Source organism: Drosophila serrata, unplaced genomic scaffold (genome assembly GCF_035046125.1).
Source record: "Drosophila serrata isolate PLE 108 unplaced genomic scaffold, ASM3504612v1 contig_334, whole genome shotgun sequence".
In the NCBI taxonomy this organism is placed as follows: domain Eukaryota; kingdom Metazoa; phylum Arthropoda; class Insecta; order Diptera; family Drosophilidae; genus Drosophila; species Drosophila serrata.
This window is the reverse complement of record NW_028257232.1, coordinates 2,238,873-2,258,488: the sequence shown is the minus strand read 5'-3', so window position 1 is coordinate 2,258,488 and position 19,616 is coordinate 2,238,873. Positions and strand designations below refer to the sequence as shown.

The 19,616-nt window shown below is 43.0% G+C and overlaps 5 protein-coding genes across 6 annotated transcripts; 1 reads left to right on the top strand and 4 right to left on the bottom strand.

Annotated features, from left to right (window-relative positions):
- Positions 1-12,596: 12,596 nt before the first annotated feature.
- Positions 12,597-14,000, bottom strand: LOC110180058 (actin, cytoplasmic type 5-like). Its single transcript, XM_020947679.2, has one exon. The coding sequence runs from the start codon at positions 13,888-13,890 to the stop codon at positions 12,712-12,714; it is 1,179 nt and encodes a 392-aa protein (XP_020803338.1). The 5' UTR covers positions 13,891-14,000; the 3' UTR covers positions 12,597-12,711.
- A 27-nt stretch (positions 14,001-14,027) lies between these two features.
- LOC110180061 (uncharacterized) lies at positions 14,028-15,029 on the bottom strand. Of its 2 annotated transcripts, none has more exons than XM_086837684.1 (2): positions 14,944-15,029; positions 14,028-14,497 (listed from the first exon to the last, which is right to left on the bottom strand). In XM_086837684.1, exons 1-2 carry the CDS (start codon positions 15,013-15,015, stop codon positions 14,108-14,110), a joined length of 462 nt encoding a protein of 153 aa, XP_086693810.1. In that variant the 5' UTR covers positions 15,016-15,029; the 3' UTR covers positions 14,028-14,107. The 2 variants fall into 2 exon arrangements, with proteins under 2 accessions (XP_086693810.1, XP_020803342.2); XM_020947683.2 differs by lacking the exon at positions 14,944-15,029 and adding an exon at positions 14,627-14,882.
- Positions 15,030-15,302: 273 nt separating this feature from the next.
- LOC110180059 (uncharacterized) lies at positions 15,303-16,334 on the bottom strand. Its single transcript, XM_020947681.2, has 3 exons — positions 16,176-16,334; positions 15,785-16,111; positions 15,303-15,719 (listed from the first exon to the last, which is right to left on the bottom strand). The coding sequence occupies exons 1-3, from the start codon at positions 16,227-16,229 to the stop codon at positions 15,357-15,359; spliced, it is 744 nt and encodes a 247-aa protein (XP_020803340.2). The 5' UTR covers positions 16,230-16,334; the 3' UTR covers positions 15,303-15,356.
- A 164-nt stretch (positions 16,335-16,498) lies between these two features.
- On the top strand, positions 16,499-17,762 carry LOC110180060 (protein TsetseEP). The gene is made up of 3 exons (XM_020947682.2): positions 16,499-16,997; positions 17,053-17,370; positions 17,428-17,762. Exons 1-3 carry the CDS (start codon positions 16,872-16,874, stop codon positions 17,623-17,625), a joined length of 642 nt encoding a protein of 213 aa, XP_020803341.2. The 5' UTR covers positions 16,499-16,871; the 3' UTR covers positions 17,626-17,762.
- Positions 17,763-18,238: 476 nt separating this feature from the next.
- On the bottom strand, positions 18,239-19,456 carry LOC110180070 (uncharacterized). The gene is made up of 2 exons (XM_020947693.2): positions 18,657-19,456; positions 18,239-18,593 (listed from the first exon to the last, which is right to left on the bottom strand). The coding sequence occupies exons 1-2, from the start codon at positions 19,032-19,034 to the stop codon at positions 18,390-18,392; spliced, it is 582 nt and encodes a 193-aa protein (XP_020803352.2). The 5' UTR covers positions 19,035-19,456; the 3' UTR covers positions 18,239-18,389.
- Between the last annotated feature and the right edge of the window lie 160 nt (positions 19,457-19,616).

The window sequence follows — 19,616 nt, the reverse complement described above, 5'->3', positions numbered from 1 at the left end:
GAAAAAAAAAACATGAAACAAAAAGCCCAAACAAAGGGCCCGAAAATATTTTTGAAATGGCAAACAAAAAGTGCAAACATTTAAGCGCCCAGCCGCGACTGGAACTGAGTCGAAGCCGGAATGCTGCCAACTCACTAAAATGTTGAATGATGGAAATAAAAAGTGTAAACTTTCAGGGGAGAAACGGCAAAAAAAAAGAAAATGTAGGGCGGACAAGCACGCACGAGGGCGTGGCAGTCTGCGCCTGTGTCTGAAACAAAGCCAAGCCATAAAAATAAATATAAATTTAACAATTTTTCTCCTCTTTTTCTTTTTAGTCCCCTCCCTAGCACCAACTATGTTTTCTGGCAACACATTGTGCACTGTTGGAAATAAATGAATAAATAATAGTTTCGTACTTAAATTATAATAGTATGTTTTTATTTACAGCCATTAGAGACTTTTTAAAAACACTATTTTGAGGTCTATTAATGTATCTCTTCACCAGAATCATTCAAAGGAGAATATTTGTAATATATCAATATAAATGGTTTATTACTATTTAGAGCCAAGTAGATTTTATCAGCTGTAAATTATAGTGTCATGGTTCTTAATTATTTGTATCCTTCTAAAGAAAATTATTGTTTGTAAAATGTATTTATAAAGCTCTTAGCACTTATTAATTATTCATCTTAAACAAATAGTTACACAACACCTTATTCCCTTTTGGGTTCTAAAAAACTTATCACTCTGCTAGCTTATTTAAAGTATATATTGTTTAATGTGTTTGTAAATATTTATTATATTGCTTAATACTATTTAGAGCTCTCTGCATTACTCAATTATTCATCAACAATTCAGAGTGTCACACTTCATTTTTTTCGCTGTGCCTCACCTGACACAAGCTAACTGTCCACAGCAGGGACATTTCTCCATTTGTTTTTGTTTTTTCCGTGTGTGTGTGTTGCCTAGGGGGGAGGGAGAAGGTGGTGTTGATGTTTGGGTGGTCGAGGTCACCGCCCAGCGCTCACCTGGACGCCTCTTTAGCGGCGGGTGTCGCGCTTGACAATGCTCCGTCGCGTCGCGTCGGCCTGCGTTTTTTATGAATTATTTCGTAATAAATTTTCGAAAAACTGTTTTTTCGTTTATGCAGCACAGGGGGTGTCACACACCCACACACACATACAAAAATTTAACGCCGCATTGAGTCTGTTAAAAGTTTGGTGGACTTTCGGGACGGGGTGTGTGCGGCATAGCTGCGGTTTTCTTTCACGCAAAAATAAAAATGACAGAAAAGATATCCAGCCAGGGCTGCACAATACAAATATTTAAATTTAATTAACTTTATTTACCAAAAAGCCAGGCTGCGGCAGACCGAGCTATTAAATTACACGTGGCATGGGCGATGGGCCTTGGGGATTTTGTGATATAAATCCCAGAAAGCAAAAGAGAGTGTGAAGTGTGTTTATCCTAGAACTTTGCGTCAATCAAATCGAAGCTGTCGTAAAAATGGAAGGAAGGCAAGCAGCCACTTCCGGCGGAAGTGCGATTTAGTGTCCGCTCTCCCTTCCCCCGTATTTTTTTACGATACGATCTCCGGGGCTGCTAATTTAGTGCAGTTCCCCTACTTCCATCGGGGGGCTCGCATCAGAATTAGCATTAAAATAAAAATGCGAACTCTGTTAAACAAATAGCCGCCCCAAAGGGATCCAAGGCGGCCTGGGATAAGTTATCCCTTTTGTCATAAATGTGCGTTTCGCAGACATTTCCAAATTGTAATACATCCGCTCTGGCACACACAGGCACACCCAGGATAAAGGACGCATATGCGGGGCATTTGTTTAACTGAAAACTGTAGCCGGAACGGAAACGGAAATATATGCTGTCAGCATTTTATTTGTTTGTGAGTGCGTGATTTTTATGCTTCTTTCCCTGGCCCTGGCTCTGGGCTAAAAGGGCTGCAAAATAATAAAAGAAAACGGCCAAGGCACGAACGGAAAGCGGAAAGCGACTTAGCAGGGAGAATGTGGTGGTTATAAAGGGGCAAGTGGGGGGTCTTGGGAGAAAGGCTAGCACACAATAGCCATGGCCTAAAGCATCACTTTGTTAGCCGCCATTTGTGGAAATTGTTTATGCGAGTAGTTTTGCTGTAGCGCCCGGCGCCCGGCGCCCAATGAGCAAGAGTCCCCTTGTTTCCAGCAATCTAAAGTAAACAGAGAGAAGGATTGTTTTCCTTTTGAGCTTGGTTAAAAGTTTAGTTTGTATTAACTTCTTTTATAGCCTAATAATTTTCATTTAATGTATTACTCAAATTGTATTTATAATACCAAGTCTAATCCCTGCTTACCGTCTCCCCTTTTTTCGTAAGGTAATTAAATCCCCACCGGAAATCCTGCCTTTCTCCGTCTCTCTCTCTCTACAATCAAAGCCTCAACGTCAGTCTTAATTACCAGCTTCCTGAAATGTTTCTCCCTGTGTCCGTATCCATATCTGAAACCCTGAATTTCCAAACCAGAGCAATCAGCAATGCAAATGCTGTCTGCAATAGATTCCGCAATTAAAGTAACCCAAAACCCAGCCCCTTTTTTGCAGCAGCGACGCAAAGTGTGAAGGCAAATAAATGCTCATACGCCCCGTGGGCCGCCTTGGAGTGTTTTTTTCATCTGCCTCCGGCCAGAGACGCCATTGTTCTGTTGCATCCACATAAATAACTGCGACTTGAGCCTGGGGCGTGTGTAGACAGAAGATAATGGTCAAGTCGGCATGGAGGAGCAGCAGCAGCAGCAGCACCAGAAATATTGTTTCCGGTTATGTTTTCATAAATTACGCCGCATAAATTGCGCATTCAATCGTGTGTGTAAAGAGGCCAGTACCAGGAGGTACGGGTCTTTGGCTTTACGATGTTTTTATTTACTTGGGCCAGCATCCCCGCCGTCGTCGTCATCGTCGTTTTGTGCTCATGTTTGTTTTCATGTTTAACCCGCATCTACAATTCAATTGATTTTCAGTTTCTCTTTCAGCTCTTAGCCCGTTTTTCTCTTTCTTTTTTTGGTTTCTGGCCAAGCCCGGCAGTCATTTGTAGAGTGCTCTGGCCGAGGTGTTTGGCCAATAAATTGCGCCAAGTGTGTGTGTACTGGCCGCCTTTTGGCTTTTGTTATTGTTGCTAAATATGCGGCAGGTGGCAAAGTTTAATAATGAAACACATAAATTGCCAAAGGTTAGCACCTCGCCGAGAGCCACAGAGTCACAGAGTCCCTCGGAATCTCCGTAGTCCCTCCTCGATGTTGAGTCGGTAAATAACTTCAGGTGGTTGTGCGCTCCCTGTGTGTGTTTGTGTGTCTGGCTGTGTGTGTTGTTTGGCTTTTCCATTTGATGTTGGACCGAGTGAATTAGCAGCTAGTTTATTATGAAGCGCTTGACCCTTTCCCTCTGCCAATTAAAATACTTTCTCCGGTTCGGTTCACTGCGTTCTGCTCCCGAGGGGCTTTGGGTCATTGACAAATCCCCAAGTAATCTGCATTTTTCGCACAGCAAATACAGAAATACAGAAACCATGCAGTTATTCATTAAACACGAAACAAAGAGCGTCCAAAACGAATTATAAACACATTTTTGGGCCAGCAAAAGCCAAAGTCTAGACGACATAAATCAAGATGCAGCCTGGCCCCGGGGGGACATCCCAGAAATGAATACATTACTCGACGAGGACACTCCAGATTTACGCACAATCAATCAAATACGAGTGTATATATGTCCTGGCAGCTTGTTCAAATATTCATGCTTCACCTGCTCCCTCCCCCGAACTCTCCAGGATTTTTCTTCCCCTTCAATGTCCTTTTCTAATCAGCTGTGAGTCAAGCGGCTCTGGTATTCAAGTGCCATTGAGATGCAATTATGGGTCCACTTCAATGTGAATATCCGTAATGCGGACACGGCAAGAAATTCCTAACTGCAATTCACTGAATTATAATCCAGTTTATGTTACAGAAAATAGGTTATTGTGGTTTTTTCTACGTGCAACATCGCATTATCCAGCTCGGTCTCGCCCTCTTGCCTCCCCAAGAGCTTTTCCCATGCAATTTTGATGGCTTCGCACTCGATCTGAATCCCCATTTCGATCCTGTTATGCATGTCCTGTTGGTGTTGTGGCTGCCAGCATCGGGTATAATACTTCCGCCAGCCATATTTGCCATTTGCACATCCTCCTCTCAGTGTGTGTGCATTATTTGTTAATCAGCTTGTTTGCTTTTATGCTCTCCTATGCCACACTTATCTGTGGCATTATGCAGAGTCCATTAAAATCGCAATGGGGAAAACCGCACAGACGATGACCAATAGCTGCACCTGCTCCGGCTTCTGATTCTGCCTCCAGTCAAGGTGATGCTGCTTAATGATGCATAAAGACCAGGGAGTATTTTAATAATTTAATTATGTTATTAGTTTTGGTATTCCTCCGCAGATAATTATATATAGATAACATACATATATTCCAATGAAAGCAGATTGTGTGCTATTATTAGTAATGCAACTCAACAAGCTTTCTCCCTTGGCATTAACTTTCCCCGCCAGATGCTTGTGATTATCATCACAGCCCTGTTTCCACAACTGTCATTCTGCTTGCACATAATTCCTACTTATATAAATTTGTCAGATATTTATGCTTCCTTATTTATCACACACACAGAGTACACACCCAAAGAGGAACTTATGGCTCAAGACAGAAGGCTATTTAGGAGTACATTTTGTGGCCGAGTTGCTGGAAACTTTTGTATCGTCCTTTTCGGCATTTATTGCTTTATCACTTGGAAATTCTGGCTGCTGTCATCGGGCGGGGTATCCTTGGTATATGGTTGCGTTAATAGGATAACAAATGACAATTGTTGTTGATCGCGGTAATTTGTTTTGATTCGTCCCCGGTCAAGTTTCCCATAATCGAACTGCCAATGTCCCCGCAAATACTCGTTATAATAATGTCAATATTTGGTTAAAGTAACTAACAAAGCTTCTTGTTTGTCGATGAAACAATCATAATATATGGCCTACACATAGTGCTATATATGTATGTATAATGCTTTTCGAGTTAAGAGGAGGAGCAGCTCCAGAGGAGCCATATTTTCCCAGCTCGCTGATGATTATGGCTGCCTTACTGGGGGCTTAGTAATTACATGTCAGGTGCCTTTACTCACTCTCGAAATTAATTTCCTTGGCCCACTAAAATCTAAGCGATAATGTGAACAATTCGATAAGCCTGGTTGGGCGTCGCTTGGGCGTGGCAAATCCGATTTTAAGCCGGGAAACCTACCCCCCTACCCAAAGTGCGACGCCCTGATTAAACCCACTTCCCCCATGCTCATGTGTGTGTGTGTGTATTTAACCCTAGTGAAACGGAATTAAGCACACACTTGCATGGCAGTGAACTAAGCGAATTGGAGGCCAACCATCAGCCCCTTGAACCCTTCTCTTTCCCAAGCCCCGAAGCAACAGGAAACGCAGCTGCACGGTGAGAAAAAAAACCAAGGGAAATGAGTTTAAAACGAAAAGAAAATATTATGATTTTTAGAAATGATTTGTACTTAAAGAGAGAAGTTTCTTTAACTAGCTTAAAATTCTTTAAATTATGACACTTTCCTTTCAAAATATATATCATTTTTCCAAGTGCAGCTCGCAATATTTCCTCACGAGCTCGCTGACAGACCACGGAGGCTTCTCGATGGCCGGGAGACCTGGTTTTCGATTCTGGTTCTGCGGTCTAACCCGCACATACACACACCACATGGCTCTTCGATTTGGCCAACTGGCAGCGTTTAACTGGCTAAATAGCGTGGCCTGTGGGTGCAGGTGGGAAGCAGGTGGCAAGCGGCAAGCGGAATGTTTCAACAAATTAAATGCCTCGACTGGGGAGCGTGGCTTCGCATATGACAACGTGCACCCAGGCTCAGGGTTCAAATGTGTGACAGCGACTGGCGACGTTACGTATACGTATGCGTATGCGTTACGTATACGCCCCCTTCGGGGCAATTGCACATTGCACATGGTGAAACGTGTCAAATTTATGGTTTGATCTGGCGCTCCTCCGGCATTGCCAATATGCCATTGCCAAGCTGCCTTTTAACCCGGAATATTTATGGCCCAGACGTGAGCACATGTGCCAAATCTGTGGAGCATCGCTGAATGATGAGACCATATCAGAAATATGACTCAGACGAAGGGCGCTACACCCTTCTACATACATATATCCCATTTGAGCTCATTCACCTTTCGGCGGCGGAGAGTGCAGCTGCAATTACTGCAGCTCACGTACGAATCACGTAAGTTTAAATTCACTTTAACATCATTAAGACAAAGTGCGCACATTTCTGCGGTTCTTTTTCCTGCTGCACTCCGGCTGAGTCTTAGAGTCTGAGGTGGAAAGCGCCGAGAGCACAGAGAGAGCTGGGAAAAGAGTCTAATGAAAATTTAAGTGGTGCATGCTTGATTTAGCAAATGAGCTGCCAGGCAGGCAGGCAGCTCTGGCCCTAGTCTCAAGTGGTTACGAAGTCGAAAAATAACGTAATTTTCGAATTAATTAAATGCCGCTTATGGAACTCCTATCGTGTGTTTATTACCAAATCGAGCGGGGGGGCCTAAAAGGTTTTCTCCGCCCGAGTTCCAAGTTCCATAAATCTGCCTATAAGCACGCCTAATCTCTGGCCAGATTCCTTGGACACCCACTGTGGTGCGCCGTTTGAATGCAAAGGATGTCTCTGGCGGGAGTGCTGTGCTGTGCCAAGCTGCGGTTTGTGGCGGTCCCTGGTCTATGGCCTTTGGTCTCCGGTCTCGGCGGAAGTTCGGACTGTCTCATCTCAAGGCTGCCCATAACCTTTGACCCATTAAGATAAGCGGAGGCCGTAAACGTGGCCCACAAACAAAGCGACGAAAATGAATTATTTGGCTGGCCAGTTGGCTTTCCATCCCCCCCACCGCGTGCACAAGGCGATAAGCTGTTAAGGGGGAAATGGGAAAGCCCTGCCTGCACCCCGAATAAATATGTATGGTTTCTGGAAAATATCTCATAGTTTTCTAGTTGATATTCATAGTTATGGATAATAATTCCCTTTACTTATTGCCTATAAAATCATGTTTCATTTATCAAAAAATGTATTAGTATTCTGCAGTCTGAGAATGATTTATTTTTTCCTTAGAATCTTTAATTTAAATACCTATTTCTTTCAGTGCCACAGCACTGTCATTAGACTCCATCGACAAGCTGAAGCATTCTTCTCCGTCCCAGCACCGCCCCATATATCTCGACTAAAATCCGAATCGAAATCGAAACCCAAATCGAAATGCAAATCATTATTTTAGCAGCTGGAACAGAAAACCAGCAGGCGGTGGAAAATGGGGAATGGGTGGGGCAGGGAAATTCGGTGGAAGTTGGACAGCAGCAACTGCAGGCTGAACGTGCCCCGGGCAAGTCCACGTCTCATTGCGGCACATTTCGCATAAGTATCGCACTCAGGGAACTTATTGATGCGCATAAATCAGTGGAACTTGCCCCGGGGAAGGACCATAGGAAGATAGTGGAAAAGCAGGCGGGGAGGGCAGAGTTGTTGGGGAAAATCGAGAGGCAGGACATGCAACTCTCTATGCATGCGAAATCACTGCAGTAGAAAATTAGAAAATTTTCAACTCGGGCTCAGACAGAGCAGGCGGCAGGCAAAGATTTTCGGTTACAACGGAAGCTGTCCCTCTCTTTCTCTGTTGAGACACTGAAAAGAATTCATCATTTCACCAGCCATTTAACAAGAAATTAATATATATACATATATTAAGCAGTACTGCTCTTGCCTTAAATTTATTTAAAGAAATTAACTAGAAACAATTCTGTGTAGAAAATCCTAATCGTAATCTGTTTTTATAACTTTAGTAATCTGTTTCAGTGTCCCTTCTCCATCTCTTTCACACGTAAGTGCAAATCGCATGGCAAGTGCAACATCTGTGGCTGTGAAATGAAGTCATACTGAATCGCAGCCACCGAGAACGTGACAACGCCGCCAAAAACGACAGCAACAGCTGAAGTAACTTGAGCGACATCTCGACTGGATTTTTGTCCCTCGCCCCCTTCTTTCCCTTCCCAAAAAAAAGACTAGGATCCCCCTTTACTCCCCACCCAAACCCCTGCAAATTGCAATTAACGTTGGACGCTCTAATTAGCTCAAACCATCCCGGAACGAGCTCGTTGACTAAGCTTTGAGTGCATAATTAGCCAAAGAGAGCCGTGCACGAAAATGCCTCGCTAAAATATTTTTAAACATCACCTACTTAGGAGCCAATTAGCGGGGGGAATGGGCAAGGTGTGGGCGAAGCCGGTAAAAAGTTACTGAGGCTTCCCAGGCGCCTTATCAATTACCTGTATCATCAATCAAAGGCTTTTGCAGGTGTAAAGCACCCGGAATAACTGACGCTGCTGCTATGTTGGTGTTGGTGTTGGTGTTGGTATTGGTGATGGTATTTTACCTGTTAAAGATAATTTATAAAAAATGAAAAAGAACCAAATCGAATGACAAATGAATTACTGTGGCGAGGCGAGAGGAGAGACAGGCACATAAATATTTTTTAACCAAATAATAGAGATTCCAGAATACTTAAGTAAATGTTCAGAAGCATAAGGTACCCTTTAATTCTTATGAAATAATTTGTATAGTTATATTTTAGGAAACTTGATTACTTGAAATATTTTTAAGGGGAAAGTCTATTAAGTACTTAAATTTAAGACATTTTATGACAATTTATTTTGGCAAATCAATGTTAAAAAAAACTCATGGCTTAGCCAAAAAAGATTTAATCTTAATTCCGAAAGCAGTCCCATGCAAGTTTTTGTTACGCCAATAAATCTGCATACTTCATTTAAAATGTGGAAAAATTCCAATTTTTGCCCATTTATGACAATTTTAACGATGTAACCCCTTATAAAATTTTGAAAAAATGTACAAAAATGTATTTTTTTTTCCTACATGCATAGAAAAATTTGCCTGTTGATCCTGATCTAAAATAGATATGATTTATAGGGTCGGAAATGACTCATTCATGGGGTTTTAAGCTTTTGACTAAAATTAGAATAGCCTGCAAGGGTATAAAAATCAAATCTATTATTTGTATAAATTTCTACTGAGGAAAAATATTCTCATCACATCTTCAATATATTTAAATCAAATTACATATTGAAATATCTTATAAATTTTATGTTTTATAACCTGAAATACTTACCCTAATTAACTACAAATATGGTATAACCTTGGAAACCTTCATCATTTTTCATTAACAAATTGAAAAACCTCAGCAAAGTCTCTGGCCAAGCATGTGGATATCAAATACTTTGCATTTAATAAATTGAATTGATAGATAAATACAGGACGACCCGTCCGTAATTAATTCGATCGAATGCGAGTGCAAAAAAGGAAAAAGAAAAAAACCGGGGGAAAAAAGAAAACACCGCTTGGCATATGAATTTCGCACAAATTAAATGTGACGAAAACAGTTAAAAATACACACCCGCCTGCTTGCATTAATGAGGCGGGGCCAGTCGAATGGCAAAACCAATTTGGCCTCGAATGCCACATGAAATAATCAGTACATAAATATTTTTTCCAGCCGCAGACAGCGGCCCTTTGTGATATTTGCATTGCGCTCGCATATTTCGCTCGCACTCCATTTAAAAATAACTTTTAACTTGATTAAAAAATGGCAGCCGAGGAGGGGAAGCGGAAGTAGCATCCGCGGCAGCAGCAGAAGCAGCAGCATCGTTGCAAGTGCAAAGTGAAATCTTGTGCAATTAACTTAAAGCCAACTTGACTTGGCCAAAGGACAAGGACGAACAAGTGGGCGGGGCAGCAGGCCGAAGTCAGCCCAAGGAGGTCAGCATCGTTTCAAAAACTAATTGACATCGTTGCTCTGGCAGCCGCTGACAGCTGCCGCTGAGAGTCTTCCCCCGGCTCCATCTACTGCCCATCCTCCAGCTGGAGCTCCCACTCCTCCTGCTCCTCCTCCTGCTCCTGCTCCTGCTCCTGATTCCCATCTTCAGCCCGATCTTTATTCCCATCCAACCTGCTGTTATTCCCACTATCGCCCATCTGGTCCTGCTTGTTCTTGAAGCCTCGCAAATATTTTCACAGTTTTCGACTTGCTTTTTACCCCACACGGCAAGAAACTTGGAGATGTCTTACTATTTCATTGATTTTTATACTAATTTTATTCATTAAAGTCAGGAAATTATATTAGATTTTAATATATGCCACATTTAGTATCACAGGCAGATAATTAAGCATATAGTTTTATTGTACCTTCTTATTTTTATAGATAATAATTAAAATTTCAAGGATTATTATTACTTTCCAAATCTCCTTGGCCACATTAAAATATATAACTAGCTGCAATACAGTGTCATAGCCCCATGCATATTTTTCTTATTAATAACATACAGTCTCTATTAAAACCCCCAACTCATTTAGATAATAAATACATAGAGAATTCATTATCACTGATGAAATGATAAATTTTTGATATAGAAACCCGTGCTTTGTGATACTATTAAAATGCGTAATATTTAAATATAGCTCAGGTCATGCTAGCTGTCATTTCGTGAGTAAATTAACTACCCAACAAAACGAAATAGAAAACAGTAATCACATATTAGCTTATCGGGGGATATTTTTAAACTTAGCCCAGGTCATGCTTGTTGTTACCTTAGTATCTTTTACTTTACTGATATTTATAATACTTATAATTATCAGCTTGCGATATGCTGAGAATGTTAAGCCCAATGATAAGAGACCCCCGTGTAGTGGGGTGATAATTTCTCCAAGTGCACAACTCGTTCTCCCTTGGCAGTTTTAATTTAATTTTACACCGAATCCTGCACCCTGTCGTGTCGTGACCAGCGTCGTTCGTTGCAGGCGCCAATTTTCGCGCGTCCTTTTGCGGCCGCATTGCAGGACCAGAAAGGAAACTGGCAGAGCTGGCAACTATTGTCAGGGCCATTAAAAAAGTTTAGTCCGATTCGGGCTGGCACGCTTAATGGCCCTGATTTTAATCAGAAAATGAGTTAAAAGCCAGCTGGCGGCAGCGGCGGCATCAGCGTCAACGCTTGACGATATCCTGCTGCCGTTGATTATTGTGGCGCCTTTGCCTTTTGCCACAATTACTTGCACACGTCGCCCAAGGCTGTGTGCCCCGTCCCGAGTCCTGCCAGCCGGATCCGGCACAATGCCACGGAAGGTAACACACAGTTCGGCGAAAGTTGGGCGCATTATAAAAGTTTTATCTGCAGCAGCGACAGCAGCGGCAAAAGTGACAGGAAAACAAAAAATTGCATTAACCACAGACGAGACTTGGGCGAACATTCATCATTATTTCTGGCGCTGAGATCTAAAGGGATTTAAGTGATAAGCCCAGGGAGTTGAAGCAGAAAGAATACTGAAAATCGTAGAAGACATTTTCAGATTCTTATTCCAATTTGTAAACTCAAATGCAAGTACTTCGTTCTAACTACTGCTTAAAATATGTATGTGTATTATCGAGTTTCCATTTAATTTGGAGTAAATAATTAAATTTTGAAGAACTTGCAGTTTGCAATTGAATTATTGAATTGAATTTATTTATTGAATAGCATCGGAAATCCATCATAACTAAGCTTCAAATATTCACATTCTTGGAATCCATATTTTTATACAAATTGCAATAATCAACAATTAAAAATCTCATAACTAAGTCAAAAAGTAATTAATTTCAATTCGGAAAGCTGTCCCATGTTAGTTTTTATGAGGTTAACAATGCTGCGTACTCAGCTTAAAATCTAAAAGAAAACAACTTTTTTGACAATTTTAATGATGTAACCCCTTTCCTTTTTTTGCAAAAATGGAACATTTTTGAAAAAAATTATTTTCTTCCGGAGATGGCAAGAAAGATTCGTCTGTTCGTGCAGATCAAGAATATATATGATATGTGGGGTCGGAAACGACTCCTTCACTGTTTTGCAAGCTTCTGCTAAAACTATAATACTGAAAGGGACTAATTTTTGCAATTATTTTTATATGACAATCGAAGTTTAAAAATTTCATTAGTAAGCCAAAAAGCTATTGTGTTTTGCCGAAGATGGGGTTGTTCAGGGGTATTCAAATAAACTGGTTAAAAATTATATATATTTACTTAGTTTGCTTTTCCCTATCAATTCATGGCTTCGAAGTGAGTAGATAACCCGTTTTAACAATTGAATGTGCTTATCTTGAATCACAACCACTCATTGTCAAAACATTAATGCCTGATCAGCAACCTAATCGGCAGCTATATATTAACACCACGTTGCCAAAGTCTTACTGTATATAAAAATAAATATTTAAATAACCAGGGGAAAACAAGATGAATGAGTCACCTTATAGTTTGAATTCTAAACTGTTTTTACGTTGTTATTTAACTTGAAATTAATAATGTATACAATTCATAACAAAATATTTATTTTGTATACATTTACATGAAACTTTGATGATTCACAGACCACCTATTTCTGTGAGACTCCATTGTTTTATGTATTGTTTGAATGAAGTTTAGAACCTTATATTAGTTTAATAATTAATATATAGAAGTGTGAACAAAATTTCGATTTGAATTTATTAAATTTTAATGCCAAACAAAAACAAAAATTTCCAATAACCTTCTTGTAAAATTAAAAACGAAATCAATTTAAGAACTTTCAAGTAGTCAGAAGCACTTGCAATGCACAATGGAGGGTCCAAATTCCTCGTATTCCTGCCTCGAGATCCACATTTGCTGGAAGGTGGAGAGCGAGGCCAGGATGGCTCCTCCGATCCACACGCAATACTTGCGCTCCGGCGGCCCCACAATCCTGACCTTCCTGTTGGACGGAGCCAGGGCGCTGATCTCCTTATGCAAACGCTCGGCCATGCCCGGGAACATGGTGGTGCCGCCGGAGAGAACCGTGTTTGCATACAGATCCTTGCGTATGTCCACATCGCACTTCATGACTGAATTGTAGGTGATTTCGTGGATGCCACTGGAATCCATGCCCAGAATCGAGGGCTTGAAAAGTACCTCGGGGCAGCGGTAGCGCTCATTCTCGATCAATATGACTTGGCCATCGGGCAGTTCGTAGGTCTTCATTAGCGAAGAAGCTACCTCGGCAGAGGTGATTTGTTCCTGCTCAAAGTCCGGGGCCACATAGCATAGCTTCTCCTTGATGTCCCTCACGATCTCACGTTCAGCGGTGGTCGTCAAGGAGTAACCGCGCTCCGTCAGGATCTTCATCAGGTATTCGGTCAAGTCCCTGCCGGCCAGATTCATGCGCAGGATGGCATGGGGCAGGGAGAAGCCCTCATAGATGGGCACTGTGTGCGTGGCCCCATCGCCAGAGTCCAGAATGATGCCAGTGGTTCGCCCGGAGGCGTACAGGGAGAGCACAGCCTGGATGGCCACGTACATGGCCGGAACATTGAATCTCTCGAACATGAGTTGAGTCATCTTCTCGCGATTGCCCTTCGGGTTCAGCGGAGCCTCCGTCAGCAAAACCGGATGCTCGTCGGGAGCAATGCGCAGCATATCGTTGAAGGTGTGCTCCCAGATCATCTCCATGTCATCCCAGTTGGTCACCACGCCATGTTCGATGGGATACTTGATGGTGAGGACGCCACGCTTCGTCTGGGCTTCGTCGCCCACATACGACTCCTTCAGGCCCATGCCAATCATGACGCCCTGGTGACGTGGTCGTCCGACAATCGATGGAAAGACGGCACACGGAGCATCATCGTTGGCAAAGCCCGCCTTGCACAGACCGGATCCATTGTCCAAGACCAGAGCTGCCTTCTCTTCGTCGCCCATTTTGCTTTTCGGAATTGGAATTGGGTTTCTCAGTAAGTTTCCCATACAAACGGAGAGGTAAAAGGTCGGGCAAGTGATGATGGAAGAGTCTAGAGCCTACTTTCTGGATAAACTTACGCTTGGATAAAAGTTAATTGGACAAGTATTCACTACTCTTCGAAAAATCTTTTAAAATATTTATATAAATTGAAAATTCAACACTGTTGATTTATTCTTGTTCGGAAAATGTCTTTCCGGAATTATTCAAAATTTCTTAAGACTGCTATTTCTTCTCCTGCTCCTGAATATTGGCTTTGCTCCTCAGATACAAACGGTTCCACTGCATAGGCGGAAAAGGTGTCATAGGCGGAAAAGGTGTCATTGGGGGAAACGGTGTCATTGGGGGAAACGGTGTCATTGGTTGAAAAGGCTCCATTGGAGGATAGGGCTCAAAGGGCTTCATGGTGAACAAAGGCGCAAAGGTTGAGAACTGGCCGCAATCTGAACCGCTGCACTGCGTCTGAGTTTGGGTGCCACTGCCCGTTTGCTGCTGCGACTGGGATCCGTTCTCGGAGCTTTGCGACTGACAGCCAGGTCCATACTGTGTCTGCGTTTGTTGGCCATTCTCCGAGATTTGTATGCCATTGCCTGTATTGCATTTTATGGACGCCGCCTGAATAGGGGATAAATAAAGCGTTGAGGTTACTTCCGATATCTGGCTTAATTTCACATTTTGTTAAGTGTTGCTTGATTTTAATTACAAAATAAATCCCAACTTCTAAACTCATCCCCTTTCCCCTACATTCAATCCTGATAGCACACAGAGTCCGGCGAGGAGAACGGCAAATATTGCTACGACTTTGCGTTGGGATTCCATGTTCGTGTGCTTAATGGTCCGAGAACAGACAACGACTGAGCACAACACCGTGTGTGTGCACACACTTTAAAGCGCCAACACAGCCGCCGTTGCGATAATTGAATGTATCGCCGATAAGGCCACCTTGAATTGAGTTTAACATATATTGTGAGAACCATTAAATACTCTCTATGCCGCTCTCTGTTTCAACCAGACGAAAGGTGTAACTTGGGTCAGCGATGATTAAAGGCAAATTTCCGAACCATATTATTAAATGAAAGATTCTTTCTGTCCTCTAGATGTTCGGTTGGATGGTAATGCATTCTGTTGGCCATCTGATTTCTCTCAAACTAATATAGACAGTAAATATAGAAAAGGAAATTCATGGTATGTTAATTTCCCTTAGAAAATCAATAAGTGTGGAACTAACTCACAGATCAAGTGTAAATATTTATACACCCCACTTTCAATTTCGTTTAGAATTCTTCATTATTCATGGTTCTTGGAATATGTAGAAACTAAATAAATATCCTTGTTTCTTTAGGAATATCAAATTTAAAGTTAACCAAGCACATTCTTGTGATTATTTTCTCACAAACTAATATTACACAATTCTCCGAAATAATTTTCAATGTTCATTTATTGCTTGAAATTGAACTGCTCAAGTGCTGCCTTCCTAGGAAGAAGCCGATGTGGCAGGAGCAACGGTGGTGGTGGCTGGAGCAGCTGTGGTCACATCCACTGGGGCGGCGGAGGATGCCGCCACAACAGTGGTAGCATCAGTGGAAGGAGCCCCGCTCGTGCTAGCGACGGGGCTAGAAGCGGAGGGGGCAGCCGTTGAGGTAGTGGGCACACCGTACTTCAGGCAGCTATCCAGCAGATCATAGGTGGCGGCCGTATCCCGGACATAGTTGCTCTCCGTGGTGTTGGTGCACTGGTACTCCGTATCCTGGATGGCCTTGATGCCCATGCTCAGGCTGCTGGCCGAGCTGGCGGCATTGGTGGCAATATCGTAGATCACAGAGACATCGCCCTCAGCCTAAGAGCAGATCAAGGGATTTTAATTAGTAATCTTCGACTTGTCCGACTCTCTGGATGACTCACCGCACTGGCGTAGCAGTTGAAGAAGGTGGTGGTGTCGTTGTCACTATCGCAGGCGGAGAAGGCGCTGCAGAGGGTGGAGACCTCGCCCTGGTAGACCTTCTGCTGCTGCTCCGCCTGGGCGGTCAGGTTGGCTGTCTCCGCATTGGCCGTGTTGATGCAGGCCTGGTAGGAGCTCGAGAAGGTGGCGGCCACCTCGTTCAGCATGGGCAGATACAAGTTGAAGCACTGGGTGGTCACGTCCGGGGAGACAATGGTGTCCAGGTTACGGGCATGCACCATATACTGGTCCAGGGCGCTCTGAATCTGCAGCTGGCCGTTGGGCTTCGCCTAAAAAGGAAACGGAAGTAGTTACAACCGGAAGAGCGACTATGGTGTGTTAGGTTGACTTTACATTGGTGGCGGCCAGAACGCTGGCCAGGATTAGCACGCTGCAGAGAAGCTTCATGTTCGTTTCGTTCGCTGGCGGTTGGATCTTAACTGTCGCTGCCGGAGAACTGGCCCATTTGCTTTATATACTCCGGCCCACGGGGCGAATGATTGATCCGTTCGGGGGCAATGTGAATGTGAATTTTTGGTGAATTTTTTCGCGCGACGGCGACGGCGTCGGCGATCAATTAGGTAGCATTAAGGCGGTATGCGTAATGCCCAGACCCACAAATTACTTTGCATGTGCATTCCCATTCCCATTCCCGATGCCATTCACGTGTAGTCAGGGTTAAAAGCTGATTGCGATAAGGGCCAAGATGGCCCACCACCGGAAGGTGGCTTTGCCAGCGGGCCTTTGAACTTGTCAAATGCAATCCCCAGATGGCTTAAGGGCTCACGATCCAATGGAATCGATTGCTGTAACGATTCGGTAACAACTTCGCACAACCCCCGTTATCTCTGGCATATCATATGAGGTAATTAATTACGGGGACCGGCACAAACTTGCCTCCCTCGACTTTCACGGTGGGAAAAGTTTGGATATTTTGGCCAAAAGTATACAGCATTTTCTGCCCCTTTCGGTTTGACAGCCACTGAATCGATATTTGCAGACGGAACCCAGAGATAAGGAACAGCAGACCTATAAACAAACAATGCATCAATGTCAGATTACATTACCAACTTTGGGACAATTTTCGTGGAAATTTCGCTCCGATCGGGTCGACTTTTTGGTCAGTCGTCGGACATGAAGGCAGCTATAACCATCATACTCCTGCTGGCCCTAGGGGTAACATTTTAATACTACATGTATATTACCATTAATTCTTGTATATATCTTACAGACCTTGGCTGATAAGCCCCGTGCCCTCAACAGTTTGTGTCATTATCTGGATTTGAGCAAGGAAACCGCCTCCAATATGGGGATCACGAAAAAGTGTTTTGCTCAATATTTGCCAGAATTGGAGAGCGAGGGAGCCACCTGGTCACAAGGTTACAGTGGCTGCCAAAAGAAGGCCTCCACTGAGCAGCAATCGGTGCTTTTAAAGGCCAATTTAGCTCAGGAATATATACGGGAAGCTGCCTTGAGCATAACAGACTTTATCGATCAGTGTTTGACCCTGATGGAGGCCCAGGAATTTTTCGATTGCTTTGCCAAAATGGTAAGTAATAAGTGGAGTTTTTCATGACTATAAATAAAACTTCTTGTATTTCTTCAGGCCAAATTGCAGTTGACTAAAGTCTACAATATATCATTTAATGCCTCGGAGCAGGGTTTGATCCTAAATCAACATTTGAGCAGTATTGAAATGGAACATTATTTGTGCACAAATCGAACGGAAGATACTTACATAGAGGGAACGGATAAAATCTTCCAGTCATTGGATCAATGTCTTCAACAGAATGCTACGCATTAAACAAAACAAGATTCACATATGTGTTGTGTTACAAAAGTTGCAAGTCATTGTTTATTAGTGTTCAAAATTAGTAACTAAACATACATACTTACTGGTCATAGGCACTTACTGATCAGAGTTACTTAATATTTATTGATACTTACTGGTCAGAGGTACTTAATGTTCATTGATACTTAATGATCAGAGTTACTTACTGCTCATAGTTACTTATTGTTTATAGTTAAATTAAATATCAGCTCGCTGCTCCTCTCTGCCTCTCTGCCTCTCCCCCTCTCACTCTCTGTTAATCTCTAAAGGCAACTGCTTCTCTCCCACGCACTCACACTCACTTTCTCTGCTCTTCTCTGCTCTGCTCTTCTCTGCTCTTCTCTGCTCTGCTCTTCTCTGCTCTGCTCGGGGACTATAAATAGAGGCGCTGAGGTCGCGCGCGCCTCAGTCTGTCCTAGGGGTACCTAGTGTTAACATCAATAGTGATAGTGCAAGTGATCAGCCTTCGACTTTAAAAATATGACGGCCAATGAAACACATCTGGATGACTAGGAAGATGCTTACTTTGGATTAACTAATATATGCCTTGTAAAATGTATGATGTAAAGAGGACTTAATCAAAATATCATTAGTTAGATTACATTTATTGAGAGAGATATCAATTCAAGTCTTAAAACTATAAAGGCGTCTTATCTAAATTCGTAGAATTCTTGTTTTATATAAATAGTGTTTATTCCCCTATACTTCCTGCTTACATGATAACAGAGCAGCTTTATCTACTCCATTAGCTCATCGACTTCCAATCGACACTGGGTGAGCTCCCTGTGTGCCTCCCTAAGGTCCTCCATGTAATCCTTTTGGGCTTCCAGGCCGCACAGCAAGAAGGTGCGATGCAAGGCATCATAATCCTGACGCATTCGCGTATAAGCATGGGTGGCATTATAATTTATTTCGTTCAATATTTCCAGGTTGCGATTACTCTGGAAAATGGGATAGTTAGGGAATACTCTTTATGGATATATCACTTAATTTGAGTAACTCACATTCTCGCTGATGCACTTCAAGTACTCCAGATTATCCTCCAAGACTTCACAGACCTGCAAATTCTCGCAGACTGCACTCGATCCCAGTTCGATTTGCGTTCTTTCCAGCTCCACGTCCACCTCCAGGTTGACTATGGTCTCGTTGGCATGCAGTTCGCAGAGTTGCAGGCTGGCGGAGTACACCGAAGAGGCATTGGCACAGGCCACCGTGAACTCATCGTGGCAGTCATCTATCCCCAGATCCGGCATGGCCGTGGGCCACTCCACCAGCTCCAACGAGGAGCCGACATGAAGGCAATGAAGCAGCGATATGACGAGCAGCCAACCGAGGCGACAGCGCGTCTCCTCCGACTTTGCGGTTCGGCGTGGCTTTTCCATTTGACCACAGATCTCGAATGCTTCGACGAAACCAAGCGACGACGACGCTAGCCTAGAGTGCCGCTCGGCTAATTGATCATTTCCTAATAGCTCTCTCTTGCAAAGCCCTTGATTTTATTGGCTAGCCGAAGGCCAAACGATTTACGACAAGTTCAGGTGTTCCACTTATCTGCCTGGGTGCACCTTGATTGCAAATGTCGCCGTCGGTTCGAAGCCCTCTGATCGGATCGCTCTGCCCTGCACTCTCTCAGAAAATAGAAAACTATTCCTCAGCAAACAGCGTAAAAGCCCAGTAGACCAAGAGCTACTGGCGCTTGTCCACCTCCAATATGCGAGATATGTCATTAAGCTATCACTTATCAGTGATAAGAACTTCCTCTCGAGCAGCGACGCAGGTCTCTAAAGGGGTTCGAAAATCACTCGTTTTGCTGTAATCTGTTTGTTGTATATTTAGTTTGAAGCTAATCTATCAATAATCCCCGATAAGGCATTCATTTAATACAGAGACGTGGGTTTAGGGGATTATTAGTGGGATCTTGTTCTTGTATAATATCGGTTTTTATTTAATTATATATTTAATTT

Coding starts and splice junctions, on each gene's coding strand:
- LOC110180060 (XM_020947682.2), top strand. CDS start 16,872: ATGTCAGATTACATTACCAACTTTGGGACAATTTTCGTGGAAATTTCG. Junction 16,998..17,052: donor TACTCCTGCTGGCCCTAGGG/GTAACATTTTAA, acceptor TATATCTTACAG/ACCTTGGCTGATAAGCCCCG. Junction 17,371..17,427: donor TCGATTGCTTTGCCAAAATG/GTAAGTAATAAG, acceptor GTATTTCTTCAG/GCCAAATTGCAGTTGACTAA.
- LOC110180059 (XM_020947681.2), bottom strand. CDS start 16,229: ATGAAGCTTCTCTGCAGCGTGCTAATCCTGGCCAGCGTTCTGGCCGCC. Junction 16,112..16,175: donor GCGTTCTGGCCGCCACCAAT/GTAAAGTCAACC, acceptor TTTCCTTTTTAG/GCGAAGCCCAACGGCCAGCT. Junction 15,720..15,784: donor TCAACTGCTACGCCAGTGCG/GTGAGTCATCCA, acceptor ATCTGCTCTTAG/GCTGAGGGCGATGTCTCTGT.
- LOC110180058 (XM_020947679.2), bottom strand. CDS start 13,890: ATGGGAAACTTACTGAGAAACCCAATTCCAATTCCGAAAAGCAAAATG.
- LOC110180061 (XM_020947683.2), bottom strand. CDS start 14,701: ATGGAATCCCAACGCAAAGTCGTAGCAATATTTGCCGTTCTCCTCGCC. Junction 14,498..14,626: donor GTGTGCTATCAGGATTGAAT/GTAGGGGAAAGG, acceptor TCCCCTATTCAG/GCGGCGTCCATAAAATGCAA.
- LOC110180070 (XM_020947693.2), bottom strand. CDS start 19,034: ATGGAAAAGCCACGCCGAACCGCAAAGTCGGAGGAGACGCGCTGTCGC. Junction 18,594..18,656: donor TGAAGTGCATCAGCGAGAAT/GTGAGTTACTCA, acceptor CCCATTTTCCAG/AGTAATCGCAACCTGGAAAT.